Source organism: Hyperoodon ampullatus (genome assembly GCF_949752795.1).
Source record: "Hyperoodon ampullatus genome assembly, chromosome: 1".
NCBI classification, from domain to species: Eukaryota; Metazoa; Chordata; class Mammalia; order Artiodactyla; family Ziphiidae; genus Hyperoodon; species Hyperoodon ampullatus.
In genome coordinates this window covers 48,806,883-48,826,182 of record NC_136914.1, presented here as the reverse complement: position 1 = coordinate 48,826,182, position 19,300 = coordinate 48,806,883, and the positions used below count along the sequence as shown (strand labels likewise).

The 19,300-nt window shown below is 45.5% G+C and overlaps 1 protein-coding gene across 2 annotated transcripts in view; it reads right to left on the bottom strand.

Moving 5' to 3' along the window:
• The window catches only part of SCARB2 (scavenger receptor class B member 2), a gene marked incomplete at its 5' end in the record, with an annotated part of 65,143 nt that extends 54,402 nt beyond the window's left edge, over nucleotides 1-10,741 (bottom strand). For both annotated transcript variants that reach the window (XM_079717901.1, XM_079717902.1), the window contains one exon: nucleotides 10,625-10,741. In XM_079717901.1, coding sequence (XP_079574027.1) covers nucleotides 10,625-10,741 — 117 coding nt within the window. The remainder of the gene's footprint in view (nucleotides 1-10,624) is intronic.
• Nucleotides 10,742-19,300: the final 8,559 nt, after the last annotated feature.

The following is a 19,300-nucleotide window of genomic DNA, read 5'->3' as shown; positions in this document are numbered from 1 at the left end:
CAAATATTGCATAGGCCATGTCAAAACTGCTTTAATTCTTAGGATGCAATGCTGAAGGATTCAGGGGCAAAGTGCAACTTGCATTCAAATAATTCAAGAAAAAGTGTATGACAGAGAGATGATGTCTATGTAGGAGGATACTAACAACTGATAAATTGAAATGAATCAAAATATTGCACAGACATACTCACTAAAATATTATTTGTAGTTTATCTGAAATTCAAGTTTAACTAGACATCCTGTATTTTATCTGGCAACCTACCCCAGAAAGACCGTGAAACTGTATAGAGGAACCATCACTTGGGCCCTGAGACCTTCCTGGGCCACTAGGCAACCCTGTAGCCAGCAGAGTTTTCCACTTGTGCTAAATTAGCCATCAGCGTAAGGTCCCAAATCAGTTTTACAATGTGACTTTGGATACTGCAAAACACGATGAATTGTTCCAGGCATAATATGGTAGCACTACCATCAAAAGAGGTATTGGAAAGATGATCAAGTTACGTGGTCAATCTGTAGTGTCAACAGCCAAGTTAATCATTTGGACTGAAAAACTTACCTTTCAGTTAATTAGCCAATATGTATATAATGAGAGCTTTCTCTGTGCCCAACAAGCATAGGCCCTGTTTCAAGAAGACATTTAGCTAAGGACACAAAATTGACCTGTATGTAACAGTGCAGGGCCCAAAGAGGGGCTTATGCCTGAAATTATTTGGATCATTTCAATTGTATGGATCCATCCTAAAACACCCATCTGGATACCTCACAGGCTGCTCAACATCAGCGCAACCAGAAAAGGGACTCATGATCTTCTCCCCTAATCAATCACTCGGTCCTACTGAGTTTACCTCCTCCTCTTCTCCACGTCTATTCCTGTCCCTATTTCATCACCGGCCTGGACTGAGACAATACTGTTCGGTATTAGCTAGTCTCCTAATAGGTAATTAGGTAACAGGTCGTCTCCTAACTGGTCTCCTTCTCTCCAGCCTTGGCCCTTTCAAAGCTATTATCCACATCAGCTTCCAGAGAGTTCTATCAGGACAGACACTCTCCCTACTGCTCCCAGGATAAAGTCTGAGGTTCTTGACCTGACGCAGCCCATCACCTGCCATCCTCTGTCATCCCCTGACAGATCATTTAAGCACCAGCAACACTCAACTGCCCACCTTCCCCCAGGTATGGGCTGGATTGGCTGCTTCTGCTGAGAGCTGACATGAGTTGGTACAGCCACAAGATACAACACATCCAAGCCAGCCTGACAGAGATCTTTTGGGAAGGCAGCACAACGATGGCTGCTGAACCGGCTGTCCTGGTATAAGCCACGTCCAGATGATAAAAATAAGCACTCAGGGAATTGCATTGGGCTTGATGGGAGTAAGTAATACTTTAAAGGAAACTTTCAGGCTTCAAGAGCACTGCTGGTTGTTCTTTTAGTTCAACAAAGTGCTACTTAATAATTAAACACAAACTCAGCATCCATGTTGCCATCTACACCGTCTAAATTCACCCAGAGATGATGCAGACCAACTTTGAGAACCTCATCTAATAGCATGTGGATGATTCTCATTGGATTCCAGATTAATAAAACTCACCATATATCAAAACACCAGTTGGTTTGCATTATTTTAAAAATTTCTCCCTGAAATTAAGCAAACCCAATGCAGACTCAATGCAACAGAGAATTTACCTTTTTAAATTCTCTGTTGAGGTAAAAGAAATACGCTGCCATTAACATTTTACCCTTGTTCTCTGACCTTATTTTAACTCAAGAACAAATGCCTTGGCTTTTTTTTTTTTTTAATGTCACGGTTGTTGAACTCATTTTGCTTTAATTGCAACTCCAATGATTTCGGCTAATGAGATCTGACAGTTGAAGTTCAAATGTTAGTTTATGTGTAAGCTGCTACTCTGACTATAAAATGACATACAAGGGGGGCTTCCCTGGTGGCTCAGTGGTTAAGAATCTCTCTGCCAATGCAGGGGACACGGCTTCAAGCCCTGGTCCGGGAAGATTCCCACATGCCGCAGAGGAACTAAGCCCGTGTGCCACAACTACTGAGCCTGCACTCTAGAGCCCGCGAGCCACAACTACTGAGCCCGTGAGCCACAGTTACTGAAGCCCACGTGCCTAGAGCCCATGCTCCACAACAAGAGAAGCCACCGCAATGAAGAGTAGCCCCCGCTCGCCACAACTAGGGACAGGCCGCGCGCAGCAACGAAGACCCAATGCAGCCAAAAATAAGCAAATAAATAATTTATAAAAAAAAAAACTTGACCCTTAAAAAAAAATTACATACAAGACAAGAAGGTGGAACAGTTATCCTGAAAAAGCTCCTGCCTCAAAATACACACTAGAGTACTTTTTAAACGCTTCCAGGTAATTACAAATGTGAAACCAAGGTTGAGACCTGCCAGCCTGAAGAAAAAGCAGCCACCAGACAGAAACTTAATCAAAAGGACCAGGTGAAAATTGGGGAAATATATGTGGATTCCAGCCAGCGGGGTGTTGGGGGGAAGAGGCTGAAGGAGTGGATGAGATAAAGTATTTTAAGATGTGAATAAATAAGAAGTGTGGCCATGACAATAATGCTGGGTTCTGTGTATAACCTGTGGAGCCAGTCATTCTTTTACAACCTGTTTGGTTGTGATTATATCTCTCAAAGATGAAATAAGTAATGTTCTACGTCTCCTCTTCCCTCCATTACTGTGGACTATCAGAAATAGAGTATTAAAAGTAATATCCTTAAAATGGGACTTGCAAGAGTAATGATTACATTCCCATAACAATGGCATTCTGCCTTGCTTTCTCTAGAAAGAGTATAAAACTCAGATGCCAAAGGAGCCCCGTGGGAAAGGTCAATGAGTGAAGCAGGTACAGGTGTGTACATATTTGCAAGCCAAATCCCAGCAATAATATTCACTTCTACACAGAAATATACCCTCTCCCATTTTGTTAAACACGTTTTGCTAAACACAGGCTATCTTTCATTTTCCTTCTTTTGGTAAAGAGCATCAAACACAAACAGATATTTCTCTACTCTATGAAAGACAGCAGAGCAAGCACCATGACAAAGGGCACCTTCACTGAGCCTTGCAGCCAGGGGACAACAGGGGTGTGACCGTGGTGGGAACAGGGAGGGAGGTTAGCAGCCTCTATTCTGCCCAGGCTGCTGCCACACAGGACCGTGACGGGGTCAGCACTGCAAAACAGCCACATGTTTCCGGAGAAGCTGGAAAGCTGGATTATTTGGTGAATTTTCCAGACTTTAAAGGTATAAACTATTAGTGAGGCAAACGTGACCACTGGCCTACAGAGCGGAACAAAAATGTGAAGCTAAATAACAATATAGAAACAAAATCATCCTGAAGATGTTGTTTTCGTTCTTCCATTCATCCACGCAATGTTTAATGACCACCTATTTTGTATGACATTCATTCAGCAGGTTGGGAAGAGGATACAAAGCTACATAAGGCAGCACTCCCTACCTTCAAAGAGAGCTTTCAGGCTAGCTTTAAATACTAAATTGTGTCATATGAATAGAAACTCCCTGGCAGGGCTGAGGCTAGAGGGGAATTATCAAGGAATTCAATTATGGAGCTGCTTATGTTCTAGTCTAGTTTGTTTCACATGCAGGAAAAGACAGGAGATTTGGTGAACCTGCATCACCGATGGCCCAAACTACTATCCTTCACACTGGACTAATGAAACTAAAAAGACATATGAATGTATGTTGAGTTGGCCAAAAAGTTCGTTCGGTTTTAAGTAAACATAAAAGACACATTTTTCATTTTCACCAAGAACTTTATTGAACATTCACTAACCAAATGAACATTTTGGCCAACCCAATAACAAACTAAACAAAATCCTGGTGGTTTGAAAACATTAATAATATAGCTTCCAAATTGGCCTTACAGAAATAAAGCAGAGACATTATGCTGTTTTTAAAATTATTCTAAAAATCAACAAAATTAATTAAATGAAAACCAGATCAGTAGTTCTCGAAGGGTGGTCTGAGGACCTCTGGGGGTCCCCAAGACCCTCTCAGGGGGTTCCCCAAGGTCAAAACTATTTCCATAATAATACTAAGACATAGTCTGCCTTTTTCACTCTCATTCTTTCATGAGCATACAGAGGAGCTTTCTAGAGGTCGCACAGCTTGTAATGATGTCATCACTCTTACAGCTAACGGAATATGTGTTTGTGTATTCTTGTGTTTTAAAAATGTATCTGTTTTAATTTCTAATATTGTAAATATCAATAGATATAACCCACAGAAATGTAGGTTCTTTGGGGTCTTCAATAATTGTTAAGAGAATAAAAGGGTCTGAGCCCCAAAAGTCTGAATTAGATCATAAATTCCGTAAGAGTAAGGACTGTGTCTCATTTACTATTGTATCTGTAGCTCTTAGCACACTGCCTCACAAATGGTTCACACTCATTAAATATTGATATTTGCTAAATAAACAGATGACTGCCAAAGAATATACCTAAAAGTGCTTTTGGATATAGAGAGCAACACTGAAAGTAGCCTTTATTTTCCTCAGTTGCTTCTGACTAGTTACCAGCTTTGATAAAAAACAGTCGCTTCATGTAATGTATCATGTATATAGAGTATATATCTTGATGATATAGGCCATTAATGCCCAGTCACTTGGCCAACATCCTGTGTTTTCATTAATGATCTTATAATCCCACCCGTCGATTCTTCCCTGGGAAACAAGCAAGTGTCTGGCAGAACAGATGGCCCCTTCACTGCGGCCTGACAATGAAATCTTGTACTTTATTCAACAAGAAAACAAAAACAATTCTCACAAGCTAGAACCTTCCCCTCCCTCCCTAAAGATATCTCCTTTAATGTAAACGTGCAGAATAATAGTAATTACTAAGAGTAATAGCACCAACTAGAATTATCAACCCTTTTATATGTTAGTCATACCAGTTGAAATTAAAAATAAATACAGCAAATTAAAAATAAATTAAAAATAAATAGAAGCACCCCATTTCTGTAAAGTATATGTATTACTATATAGGCACAATGAAAAAATGTGGATTAATCAACAATATATGTAACAGTGGTTATCTTTCTTTTATTAATTTTTGTTGTCTGACTTTTTACAATGGCATGTATTTTTTTTTACCAGAAAAATAAACAAAAATAAAGAATAAAATACAAAGTTAAAAAAAAAAAGAATTGCCATCCCAAGGAGTGAAGACATGGGTTAACGTAATCACCATCCAAACCAGTCATAGACTTCATGGTTAGCTCTTTGACCTGGGTGCTGTTCCTAAGGACTCTGATTCAGCAGGGCTGGTGGGGTCTCTATTTTCTAAATTGCCATAGTGATTCTGATGTGGTTCCCTAGAGTCTAGGGACAACACTGAGAACTATTGGTTTACTCCATTGTCTTAACCATTAGTAATGAATGCACGCACGGTCACCATGAATTAGTAACAGCTGAAAGAAACATAATATGATTTTGATGTCACCAGATCATGTTTCTAAAAGCCAGGGAGGAGTTGGATAATTTTGCTTACGAGTTAAAGAATCTGGCAAGGATACGGCCTCTGTTTACAGATCTATGGTTTCTGCTTGTGCTGAGCCAATCACATGACTCTATCACGAATCTGGAAAGAAGGAACTGGGAGATGAAGCATGTTCATGGGAGGCTCAGCAGCTGAAGAGTCATATAGGGTCAGGGCTGGGGAAGCTCCAGATGAGGAAACAGCCTGGGCCCGAGGAAACAGAGGAAGCTGGCTGGTGGGGAAAGCAGAGGAACGCGTGGGAGACACAGAGTGTGCCTGGTCCTGCTGGCTTTCCAGTTTCTACTGGATTGGCAGGAGGAGGCCTGACTGTGCTGTGGTTCTCACCCTTTGATTTCTATGAGCTTCCTCTTCTGGCTTTATAAAAAGCCGGCTAGCTCTTTCTTTTTTTTTTTTTTTTTTTTTTTTTTTGCGGTACACGGGCCTCTCACTGTTGTGGCCTCTCCCGTTGCGGAGCACAGGCTCCGGACGCGTAGGCTCAGCGGCCATGGCTCACAGGCCCAGCCACTCCGCGGCATGTGGGATCTTCCCGGACCGGGGCACGAACCCGTGTCCCCTGCATCGGCAGGCGGACTCTCTACCACTGCGCCACCAGGGAAGCCCCTACGGCTAGCTCTTTCTTGAGCTAGCGTGAGGGTGCCTCGTTTCCTCAGAGAGCATTGCTCCTCTTTAATGCCAAGAAGTGGAGGACAGTGTGATATGTGAGGGTAGAATTTACTGTCACCAGGAATCTTTTGAAAGGAAAGAAGGTGCTAGTAACTGCTCCGGGATAACAGGTGTAAATAAGCCAGAACTGTCACAGGCAATGGGATGTAGGGTCATCCTCGGGATGGGAAAAGTGAATTAGGAGACCCAGCTTGCCCCCCAAGCCTCTCCATTTGGACTTTGGTAAGTCACTTATCTACGTATCCAGTGCCATATAGGTGAAAGGTAATTCGATACCCACCACCATCCATTTCAAAATTGACACAGTCTCAGTTTCCTTGACTAGAAAATAACAGATTAAGTGATGGCTAAGGTTTTTTTCTTAATCTAAGATTCTATGTCTTCTTAACTCTGAAAAGAGACAGGTAAGGAGATGAGGTAGCCGGGCAAGAAGGAGCCCTTTAAGATTACATATACTTGATTGTCTTTACATAAACAACAATGAAGATGTTTTACTCATTTGACTTTTAAAAAGACCCCACATATTCACCAATCAATGTTAGTTGGTTAAATTATCAGTGATTATATTTTATTTCTTGAGGCACTAGAACAACTCCAAAGTTGCTTTGGCTCCCAATGGAGGCCAGCTGGTACCTGCCCAGAGCCTCAGGTTCTGGCAAAGGGTAAGGGAATCTGTCCTGTTTGTCTCATCGCTGAGACCTAAGGCTATCGTTCGTCCTTGGTCTGTGAATAGGAAGCAAAGTGTCAACAGTCTCTTGCCCTCTCACTGCTTCCCTTGCCAGCCCATCTCTTATTAGCCAGCCCTGACTTTGGCCAGCTCTGTGTCCTCATTTCTGGGAGATGTTTAAACAGTCAACAAGCCTAAAGGCAAATTTAATATCCTGAGCTGCAGAGTTGTTCTCAAGCACAGGTCGTATGCCTGTGTCAAAGAATCTTGGAAATTTGAAGCTAGAAGGAAACTTATCTACTATATAAGCTTCAGTTCCTAGATGAGAAGCGAATAGCTGGAAACAATAACAAATGTTTACTGTTGTCTGTACAAATATGTTGCCTATACAAATAACAATAACAAAGTCAGGTGCTTGGGAGGGACTGTGCTATATGCTTTCCATCAATCCTTTTATTTCATTCTTGCACCAACCCAAAGGTAGGCATTCTTATTACCCCCATTTTCAAGATGAGGAACCTAAGGGTTTGAGAGGTTCAATAATTTGCTACTTGGCTTGTCCAGTTTAATCCAAGTATTTGTTAGTGACAGAAAAAGGAGTTTTAACCAAGTTCTGCTGATTCTTAGGACACTGTTCTTTCAAGTAAAATGATCAAAAGTGAGGCAGCAGGCTTTTTAGCTACCTACCATGTACCAGGCACTACACTAGGTGCCAGAACAATTAGCAGGGTTACCAGATGAAATGTCACATAAAATCCTGCCCTTCCAGGTTCTAGGGAGGAAAAGAGATTGCTAGGTCTCTGCAAAGCTCTGTCTTCAGGGAGGTTAAAATGCTCGACAGGGAAGGCCTGGTTAATGCTCAGAGTGTCCCCCAGGATGCGGGTGTGGGCCAAGGAGGGAAGCATTACTCTGGCTCTTCTGCAATTGAGAAAAGTAAAGAGAAACAATTACAGGGCTTGCCCAATGCAAGGCATAATATCACAAGGCAAGAATGGAACCAAACCGCCTTGGTTCCTTCCACTCTATTCAATGGCCAAAATTAAAATCTCCCTTCAATCACCCCTGGCTACTGTGGGATCAAAGATAATTATCACATGAGACAAATTCTTCTCATAGGAATTATGTTACTAAGCTTCTCACAATTAACCCAACCTACTCATTTGATTTTCATCCTTTTTCTCTCTTCTCTTTTTGATGTAGACAAGACAGGACACGGTCTTCAAATGAAAAAATGAAGAACTGGGAGTATCAGAGTGGATTATATTGCAAGTATATTAAAGTCAAGTTATGAATGAATTTTCCATAACAACATTAACGGAATGAATGACGGCAGCCATAACTGATCACCTCTTCCGTGCCTGATACTGTGCTCAGATTACCTCACTCAGTCTCGCAACAGCACACACAGAGGCAGATCCTGGGTTTGTGTGAAGCTTATACATGGTGTGGAGGCCCTCCCTAAGAAAAGAAAACTTTGGATACAGAATTAGGTAGAAGGCTTTGGAAGAGCCTATGCAAGTGAGGGACCCAAAGCTTGAGCTTTGTGAGCTTCATGGTAAATGCACCGCTGTGCCCAAGATGGCTAACATCCTCACTTCTCCAAGGAATGAAATTGAGGCTCAGAGGAGTAACTTGCCTAAAGTCAAAAGGCTTGGAAATGTCAGGGCTAGGATTTGAACATAGGGTGCCTGACCTCAAATCTCATGTATTTTTTCTTTGCTTACATGCCTTCTAACGAAAATAAAACTGTTATCATTTACAAATAACTATACATATCAACTATACCCCATGATAAGTACACTCATTTTCTCTAATAATTCTTATAGTCCTTCTGTCTATGGGAGTTGTTATTATCCCCATTTACAGATGGAAGAACCTAAAATCAAGAAAGGTTAAGCACCAGCCAGAGGTAACCTAGCTAGTAGACAGTGGAGCCAGGATTCATGCCCACGAATTGACCTGCAGAGACCTTACTCTTTCCCGCCATCTCTTGCTACCATCCTACAGGTGATCCAGGAAAGCAGAATGGTAATGATGGTAATGCGTGACCTCTGGTTGCCTTACAATATTCCCACACCTGTCCACAGAAACTAGCCCTGTCGTTTAGTTTTACACACCACATGGTGCGATATTCCTTAACAGGGTGAGGCAATTCTGAAAGTTCACTTCCTCTGTACTATAATTTATCAGTCAGATCAGAGTCCATTCCTCATGGAGAAAACCACCTTTAAAAGCCAATTACCAAATATCAACACCAACTCAAGTCCCAGCCAAGCTGCCTTACAGCCCACATCCCCCGGCATCCTCCCTGCGCACCGCCCATGAATGTTGACCCACAGAGCATCAGAAGGCTGATAATATCTGAGCCACGGCAGAGATCACTCAACCTACAGGGCTCTCCTGAAACAGCCTTTCAAAGCCACACAAGAAAATTCAATTGACTGCAATTGGATTGCTTAACTCTAGTCACCCAAGCAAGAGGTTACATCCTTAAACAATCTTGCCATGGATTTGCAGGTGGACAAGCGTGGAGAGATTCAGTTTAGTTTTTTCTTTGAACGTGGGTGCTCAGAGAAAACAATGGCCTTTGAGAAGCTCAGACAGTGGGCCTTGTCTCCCAATGGCAATGTGAACTTTTAAAAAATTAAACTATGCTTTGCCATGGCATTTTTTTTTAAGTTGCCTTTAACCGTCAGATTTCAAGTAATTGATGGCCTTTAGAAAAGCCTCTATTAAAGGAATATGTCTTTTGCCACCTGAAACGAACCAGTTTTGCTAACTGGGAGCGCCAGTGCAGTGATCAATCTTGGAGGAGGCCCCGGGCTTTTATTATCTGGCCAACAGCAAGTGTCAACCAGTGGAAGAAATTAGGCATGCAGTTATGGGTGCTAACAAGAAAGGCTGCTCCAATAATCTTTTTTTAAAGGAAAAAGCGATCCCATTAACTCTCTCTAGTTCCTCTTTCCACACAGGTTGGTGGGTGTGGGTGAAAGGGCAGGAGAAATGACTACTGGTGAAATCATAGGATGGAGAAATCTGAAATGACCAGCTCTCCAGCATACACATCTAGGGGGAAGAGATGGGCTCAGATTCTTTTAAGGATCTAAATGTATCTCTGCCTGAAGCTTACGGCTGTTTGAGAAGAGCAAGAATCCACGGTGAAACAAAGCAACACAGGCTGCTGGTACAAGATATCAAACATCTAAGTCGGCCGGTAAGCACAGACTCTGATGGACTGGAAAGTCACCCAGCCCAGAGGCCTGGCCTGGCTACCAAGCGTGGGCTCAGCCCAGGAAGGCAAGGACACAATAGACCACACAGCCGCTTCTCATCCCACCCCACATCGCTTCCAAGGCCACAGCAAGCAGCCAACACACCTGTGGGGTCTTTCATTTAGTTTTGTTTCTTCATGAAGTGGGAGGGAAATGAGTTTGGGCCCAACAGAAATCGGGGCGTAAGGAGGGCCCGGGGTGGGCGGGGATGCAAACGACAGAAGTGAATTCTTTAAAAGTCTAGATCATTAGTCTCGTTTATTATTCTAAAAGGAACGGAAGCGTTCTCATTCCTCTCCTCCTTCTTTAACCCTTACCAACCCACCCCAAGAAGACAAGGAGGAAAGCAGGGCTCTAGTCTAGAGGGTTCGCCGGGATGCAGATCCTCCCCCCGCAGAGGGAGGGTGGGCTGAAGTGTCCTCCCAACACACGCGCGCGCGCACACACACACACACACACACACAGCCGGCCACGCCTCACCTTCTCGATCGTCTGGTCCACGGCCTTCTGGAAGACTCTGGCCACCAGCAGCGTGACACTGGTCACCAGCAGAAGCAGGGACAGCGTCCCCACCACGTAGAAGCAGCACCTGCCCATTCCGCGCACCGCTCACGGGCCGGGCGGCCGGCGACTGGACGGGAAGCAGGGAGGGAGGGAGGCGCCGCCGCAGTAGCGGCCGGAAGACCCGGGACCCTCGGGCGCCTGCGGCCCGGCCGATGTGCCCGGCGCCCGGCTCCGCGGCCGAGCGAGCGCGGCCCCGCTGCCCCCGGCCGGCCGATGGGGAGTGGAAGGCCCGCTTTGGTTTCGCTTTCCCTGGCCGGGGCAGCTGCGACGCCCTTGTGGCGCAGCTCGCGAGGGAAAGGGAGCGCGCAGGGCGGGGACGCTCGCCGGCCGGGCTCTCCGCAGCCCCGGGAGGCGGCAGCCGGCAGCTGCGCGGGGAAGCGGGCGGGGCGGAGGCTGAGCCCGCAGTCATGTGCCCCGCAGCGGCTGCCGCGATTCGGCCCACGCGACCCGCGGCCAGTCCCGGCGGCCCGCCAGCGCCAGCGGCTCCCTGATCCCCGCCCGGCAGCGCCCCCCGCCCCTCGTCGCAGGCCCCGCGGCCACCCCGGAAAATCGCTTACCCTCCCCGGCTCTACCCCCTCCTCAGATACGAGCTGCGGGCCAAGCACGGGGGATTCAGGATGGATACGGCACCGCGCCTGCTCTAAACGAGCTCACAAGTTAGCGGGGACACTGGGAACCGCAATTAAGGCGCAATGTAACAAGTGCTTTTACGAGGTGCGTGCTGAGATCTGTGCCTACCACACCTCTGCCCCGGCGACCTAGGACCTCACAGTTGAACTGGGCCTTGGGGGATGGGTAAGGGTTTGTCACGTGAGGGGGGGTGCAAGGGAGGGAAGAAGCGTTTGGAGGAGAAGAAAAAGCTGTGTTCAGACACTGGGGGTGAAAAAGCAAGATTGTAGGAGGAAAGAAGTTACTTCTGACTCTAGGCTCAGGTGTGCAGTGTAGGATGAGAGGTGTGGAGGCCCCTTGGGGTCAGACTTTGAAGGGCTCTTGTGTCCTATAGGGGAGTTGAGACTTTATCCCTGCTCAGTGGGGTCAGCAAGAGGCTTCAAGCAGGTGGCCCTGATGTTCTCATCTGCTTTGCTCACCAATATGTCCCAAGGCAGCCAGGCTAAAGTCCGCACTCAGCAGGGACTCAGTAAGTATTAGTTGAATGAACATCAATTATATGCCAGGCCTTGGCTAGGTGCTTACACACACCTATTTAATACCCACAGCAGTCTTGTGGCTGTTTGTCCCAGTTCCCCCAAAGCAGTGCCAGATGGGAGCACTGTGCCAGAGATTTATGAGGGCACTTGGACAGGAAGTTGGACCTGGGATGCAGGTGTGGCCTTTGTGAAGGAGAGAGGTGAGGAGGGAAGGCTGAATGGAAGGAAGCATCTTATGCTACAGTGAAGCTGTAAGAAAGTTCAGCAAGGCCTTCGGGGATCCTAAGCCAAGCTGCCCTGTCCCAGGAGTCCAGCATCCCCCAGTTATAGGCTTCTTGTCATTAGGCATGGGCTGGCAGCAGCCCTAGGAAACTGGCCTCTGCACCAAGCTGGGGATGAGAATCAAAGGATAGATTTTAGGGCTCAGCAGCTGGGACAGGGCCACTGGTCAGCTATGCTCTGCACTGCAAGTTCTGAGAGTACGTTTTCTTGGCCACTATGGTAGTATTATTCCCGTTTTACACACAAGGAAACCGTGGCTCTGAGAGGTGAGTAACCTAACAAGCTCAACCAGTTGCTGAGTGGTGAATCCTGCCTCGACCAGAATGCAGGCCCGGTGACTTCCAAAGCCCTCACTTTTTCTACCCAGTGCATTGCTGCCTCCCAGCTGCCATCAGTGAGAATCTGGGAACAGGGGGTTCAGCTGGGAGACTTTGCTGATGACTTGGTGAGATGCTGTGATGCATTAAAAATGGTGGCAAATTCTTTGACACTCCTTCTGTGGAGAAGTGGGGTCTATACTATTTCCCTTGAGTTTGGGCTGGATTTAGGGATGCAAAGCATTAAATCACTATATCCTGGAACTTCTTAAGATAGATCATAAACACATTGCAGCCTCTCTCTGGGCCTCTGGAAATGGTAGCTCTGGGTGCCCTGAGCCACCACTAAGCTCAGCTACCCTGAGGCCTCCATGCTGGAGAGAACAGGGGAGAGACCACAGGGAGATGCCCTGCCAGCCCCCTGCTGTCCCCAACCATTTGAGTCATGGGCCCCAGACACGTGGAGCACAGTGGTCTCTGCCTTGCCCTGCTTGAAATGCAAAATAAAGGACTATTGTTGTTTTAAGCCACTATGTTTCGGCATGTTACTAGGTTTTAGATAACTGGAGCAGACCGTGAGGGCAGGCCTGAGCCCATGACTCTGGCAGTGACAGTGGCTGCCCACTCCCAGTTCTACCCATCTGTAGCTACCAAAGGTCTTCGAGCAGCAGTCCCAGAGAACCAGGCCTGGGTGGAGCCTGGAATGACTCAGCTCCTCCAAACCTCATGGCCAGGATGCCTGGGTGGTCCCCAGTCCTCACGCCACCATCAGCAGCCTTTCCCTACCCCCAATTCTGCCGTGATAATGGCCTGTTCTGACCCTGTCTCTGCTTTAGATTCCACCTATCTACCTGAGCTCTGTCCTGTGCCCCAGTAACCCTCACTCATCCCCTTCCTAGGCACTGGTCGGGGTCCTCTGCAGCCTGTGTGTGTCCTCTCCTGCATTAACTAGAAAAAAGATTTGGTAACCTGCTAGCTTGAGTACTTGGCACCCAGTGGTTCCTGCTAACATTGAACACCCCTCCCCCGTCTCCAGACTAAGACCAGCTTTTCTGTTTGCTGGCTGCATTCTGGAGGGCAAATTCCATGGTGACCCGCCCACTCCAGCCCTGGGCCTGTTCCTTCTCATTGTTCATTGAGGTCTCTTCTTGCCTCTTGTCTGGGCCACTAGGGGAGTAACAGACAGCGGGGATGGAGAGATGGACCCAGATTTGATAAACACATCTCAGGGTGGGGGGAGCATCTAAACCACAGTTTCCAACTCAGTTGCTCTCGGTTTACCTTCCCTTTGAGGCTCTCTCACTCGGGCAACGGCACTTGTCTCCACCTTGTCACATGGTTGGTAAGCTGCTTCCCCTTTAAAACTCTGGTCCAAACTGGACAAAAACCTCTTTCTTGGCTCCTCTTAGCACAGCTGACCAGACTAGCATTTTTAAAATGTACTAAACACTAAGAGAGAACAAAAAGGACCTAAATTACAGAAAATGTAAACAGCTTAAACAAACAAACTCATGTTCCCAAAATAGCAATCTGTGATCCCACAGCAATTTCTTTCGTAATGTAAAGAGCTGACAACTTTTGAGCTCCTGGCCTGGCTGTCTTTCTGTTCGGTTTCATCTTCTCCATCCCGTGGCAGCTACTGACAGGGACTTTGCCCAAAGCCCCCCACATTCTCATACAAGCTTCCAAAGCTCCTGAGACCTCCTCCTCATTTCTGATCTGTAGGATGTGTCACCTCCTTTGCTCATTGGCATTCTTACATTTGGGTTTTTTTTGTGCTGTTGAATCATCTCTCCTTCCAGATGAGCCTCATCTCTACATACAAGGGTAGCTGCTGCATGGCACGTACACAGACTACTAAGCTCCTCTCACACTCTGGAGGGTCAGACGGTGGAGGAAGGGGTTACTGGTGCTACTGGTTGGATGGGGATACTGATGCCCTGCAGGGAGACAGTCAGGAATTTTCCCAGTGACCCCTCTACACCTAAAATCAGAAGCACAAGAACTTGAGAAGAACAAGTGCCTTTGTGAATGAATGACTGTTGGTGCCCGCTGCAAATTACACAATCATTCAGGACTCAGAAAAGAAAGAACTTCCTTCACAGAGTCTAAGACAGGCGCCAGGACAACTCAGGGAGAAGCAAGAAGGACTCTTTGGGCCCCACCTTAAATTTAAAATATTGATATACTCAAAAGGGGTTAATTATGTAGTCACTGTACACGGTTATGTTAAAAGTGTAGATGTGTTAAATGTAAACATTTAGAATATACCACAGTTTTTACAAACCTGTGTGGGAAATAATTTCTAAATATGACTGTCAGCAAGTCTTCCCTTCTTTGTAGGCTCCTGCAGCTCCTCCAGTCAAAGGTGGAGTTTATTCCCCTACCTTTAAATCTGGGCTGGCCCTGTGCCCTGCCTTGACCAGTAGAATGTGCCAGAATTGATGGGAGTGTGCCCGTTCTAGGTCTAGGCAGCTCCTTCCTTTACCTTTTTGGTATCCAATTGCCATGTTAGAAGCTCAGATTAGACCATTGGGTGATGAGAAGACACATGGAAAGAGACCCTGGAGAAGGAGAGGGGAATCACAGCTCATCCAAGCTCCCGGATGACTACAGCATATGCCACATGGAACAGGGATGATGAGTTGTCCCTGTGAGCCCTGCCCACGTTGCAGAATTGGGAGCCAATGCATGGCTGTGTATTAAGCAACTACGTTTTGGGGTGGTTTGTTATGCCATAATGGATAACTGAAATACCATATTTTGTTATCTATTCATTATTTTAGGAGCCTGAAAAAGGATGCAGGTGGCCCTAGGCCTTACTTACTTTGTGATCGGCCTGGCTCCAAGAGGTATCTAAACTCTTAGCTTTCTTACTATGATTTGAAGGTGATCTAGAAAATGTACCATGACACCCTAGTGATCTGGGTTTTTTGTTTTTTTGTTGTTTTTTTTTTGCAGTACGCGGGCCTCTCACTGCTGTGGCCTCTCCCATTGCAGAGCACAGGCTCCGGACATGCAAGCTCAGCGGCCATGGCTCACGGGCCCAGCCACTCCGTGGCATGTGGGATCTTCCCAGACCGGGGCATGAACCCGTGTCCCCTGCATCGGCAGGCGGACTCTCAATCACTGCGTCACCAGGGAACCCCCGATCTGGTATTTTTATTTCTAAATGTTTGTGGAGCATCCTTAACCCTGAGCAATGTTGGATCCACAAGAAAGAATTTCTGTCACCTTCCTTCCCACTTAACAAGCACCCCAAACTTCTCACATTTACACAACTTCTTTAGGAGACAAGTTACAGGCTCCTGGATTAGAGCTGCTTTACCATTCATATGCTATCACACAGCAAACCAAGGCAGAGGGAATCCGGGAGGTTGTCCTTGGCCCATCTGCTGCCTCATCCAACCAAGAAATCTTACAGCTTCCCTGTTATCACCTTTGTACCCCAAGTGAGGGGAATCTTTTCTAGTTTGTTGGGTTTGGGTTTGGGTCTGATTCTGTTGGGGTTTGTGGGAAAAACCTCCCTCTTCAAATCCATGTTTCTTTTTTGTTGTTGTTCCTCTAAGGCTGCAGAGTATTTGAAACAACAACTAGGAAGAGACAACTTTTTTGTCTTGTTCCCTTCCCTCCCCTGAAACCACAATCAAAGTCTCTTCTAACTGAGACTGGCTGGCAGGGCAGCGGGGTGGGTAGAGGGGGAGGCAGGGGAGCAAACTAAGAAAAAAGAAATATTGAGCAAACATTGGTTACTATGTCAACAATTCGACCTGCTGCTTGGACAATGTGCCAAGCACTGTGCTAGATCCTGGACTCGCGTTACTTCATTTAACACGCATAATGCCCCCTGAAGCAGACATTCTTTTGTCAGGATGAGGAAGCTGAAGCAAAGAGAGGTTGACAAAGTGGTCCAAAGTCACATGGCTTGTACGAAGCCAACTGGTCCTGAAGTCTGAGTCTGTCAGACACTTAAGCTGGGCTCTTAGCCACTTAACCATTGCTTGGGATTTCTGGCCTCGTGTTTACTAAGAGCAAAAGGAAAGCAGGGAAAATTGCAGAAGCTGTGGCAGTACCATCATTCTCAGTCACATGGGCAACCATGCCCCTCAGGGGCGGCAGTGGATCAGAATTCACGGTTTGAGAGACAGAATACTTCCGCCTGCCTGGACGTGATGGACTAGAATTGCGAGCCAGGAATGAGCCGCAGGTTCCCCTCAACCACAAAATGGCTAAAGATATAATCCTCAACGCGTGCTCTCATGTGAAAAGCATTCTAATCTGTCGTCACTTTAGGTGGTTTGGTGGGACTTTCTATGAGCAAACGAAGCTTGGGTTGTGTGTTTAGATAGCCGTTCAACTCAGTGTGGCAAGCCAGTGTATTATGAAATATCAGGGCCGTCTGGTTCCTGCACATTATGAAATCCGTGCTAAGTAAACCACACAAGAGTTTACAGTTATTCCTTAATGATGTATTCCATGGTTAGAAGTTGTCTTAAATGAGAAAGTCAACTTTACTTAGTATCTCTGAGTGGGAGTAGAACAGGGCAACGGGCAGTGAAGAGGGGACTGCGTGAGGGTCAGTGCTCGGCTGGGGACAGGGTGCGCTAAGGGTGGGGGTGCAGGTCAAGGAATTAGCCTATGGAAAGGGTAAAAATAAGAGCTGCATCTCACCTCTAGCCTAGTGCCCACAGGACTCCTGGCCACTGCACTGACCACATTCCCTGAGTCTCTCTGAAATTATCACTCAGAAGCCTCCTGTAAGTGTCCAACTTCAAAGAAGATTGTTAATCAGTTAACTACTGGTTTAGAAACATTTCCAATTCTCTGATAAACAACAAACACTCTCTCTTTTTAGCCTCAGTGAAGAATGTTTCAGGATATTCAGGATAAGGGATTGCTTCAACTGCATTACAGGCTATCTTGAGCAGCACTGTTTTTCTGCATTTCTAATTAAACCAGAGGAGACAAAGATACCAACCATGGTTCCTCAAAAAGTTGAACATAGAATGACCATATATTCCAGAAATTCCATGACTAGGTAGGTACCCAAAAGGATTGAAAACAGGTACTCAAACAAATCTTTGTATACAAATGTTCATGGCAATACTATTCACAATTGCCAAAGGTGGAAATAAGCCAAATGTCTATCAGCCAGCAAATGGATAAACAAAATGTGGGAATATGTACAATGGACTATTATTCAGCCACAGCAAGGGATGAAGTACTGTCACATACTACAACATGGATGAATCTTGTAAACAGTATGCCAAGTGAAAGACAGACTCTAAAGGCCATATATTGTATGATTCCATTTACGTAAAATATCCAGAGTAAGTAAATCCTTAGAGACAGAAAACAGATTGGTGGTTGAGGGAATAAGGAATGACTGTTTAATGGGTATGGGGTTTTCTTTTGGCGTAATAAAACGTTCCGGAACTAGACAGAGCTGGTAGTTGTACAACAATGCAATTATACTGTCACTGAATTGTGCAGTTTAAAATGGTTAGTTTTATGTTATGTGGATTTCACTTCAATAAAAACTGCAAATCACAGGGGAATTTTATGAGGAGATGGTAGTGTATAAGAAGGAGATGTCTAGATATCAAATACTTCCAAGGATTTTTTTTTCTTTCTCATATACCATTTCTGATTTCAGTGATAATCACTCTTGGAATATGATCATTTGAAAATTCAGTGATGGTAGAGAATTCTGGAAAGGTCTAGCATCTTTTTCTTCAGGGAGAAAATAAAAGGGGGCTCCCTCATTCTCTCTCAGCAGAGATGGCACTCAGTACTCTGCTTTCCATGAGACTGGTGACTTCTTCTAAGCCTTCCTTACTTCCCCACGGGGCACTGTACATCCCACAGGTACGTATATCCCAAGGTCCCCAGGATGCAAGGCAGCTGGCATTGCTAATCAACTCCTGTAGAGAGCCAGTGCCCTAAATCCTGACTGCCTGACACCAAGCAATCTGTTTATTCCCTTACAGAGAATAAAGGCCACTTCCTCACACTTGCCTTACTGGAAGGGAGATCCACTGTGGAGGGTGAGGGGGATTTAGGGGAAGGTGGTGGGGAGAAGCTGTCCAACAGCCTTCACCCTGGTGTTGTGAGTTTTCCTTTTCACCAATAAAGCCTCTTCCTTAACCTATGCTGGGTGATATTGTGGAATTAGTTCCAAACTCTTTAATAATAGGTGACAACCTGAAGGGATCTATCTGGCATGCTAATATCTATGTGTGAAACCGTAAAAAAAAAAACTGCACATTTGACCATGAGGGTCCTCAGGAATTCCCTGGTGGTCCAGTGGTTAGGACTCCATGCTTTCACTGCCAGGGCCTGGGTTCAATCCCTGGTTGGGGAACTAAGATCTCACAAGTTGAGTGGCGTGGCCATAAAACAAAACAAAACAAAACAATGAGGCCTCAAGACAAGGATGCCCACTCTCACCACTTCTATTCAACACAGTATTGGAAGTTGTAGGCACAGCAATCAGACAAGAAGAAGAAATAAAAGTATGCAAATTGTACCATATATAGAATACCCTAAAGACTCCACACAAAATCTATTCGAACTGATAAACTAATTCAGCAAGGTAGCAGGACACAGATTAACATACAGTAATTGGTTGCATTTCTTTACACTAACAATGAAATATCAGAAAGGGAGTGTAAAAAACAATAGCTTTTTAAATTCCATTAAAAAATGCTTAGGAATAAACCTGACCAAGGAGGTGAAAGACTTACATGCTGAGAACTATAAAACATTAATAAAGGAAATTGAAGATAATTCAAAGAAATGGAAAAATATCCCATGCTCTTGGATTGGGAGAATTAACATTGTTA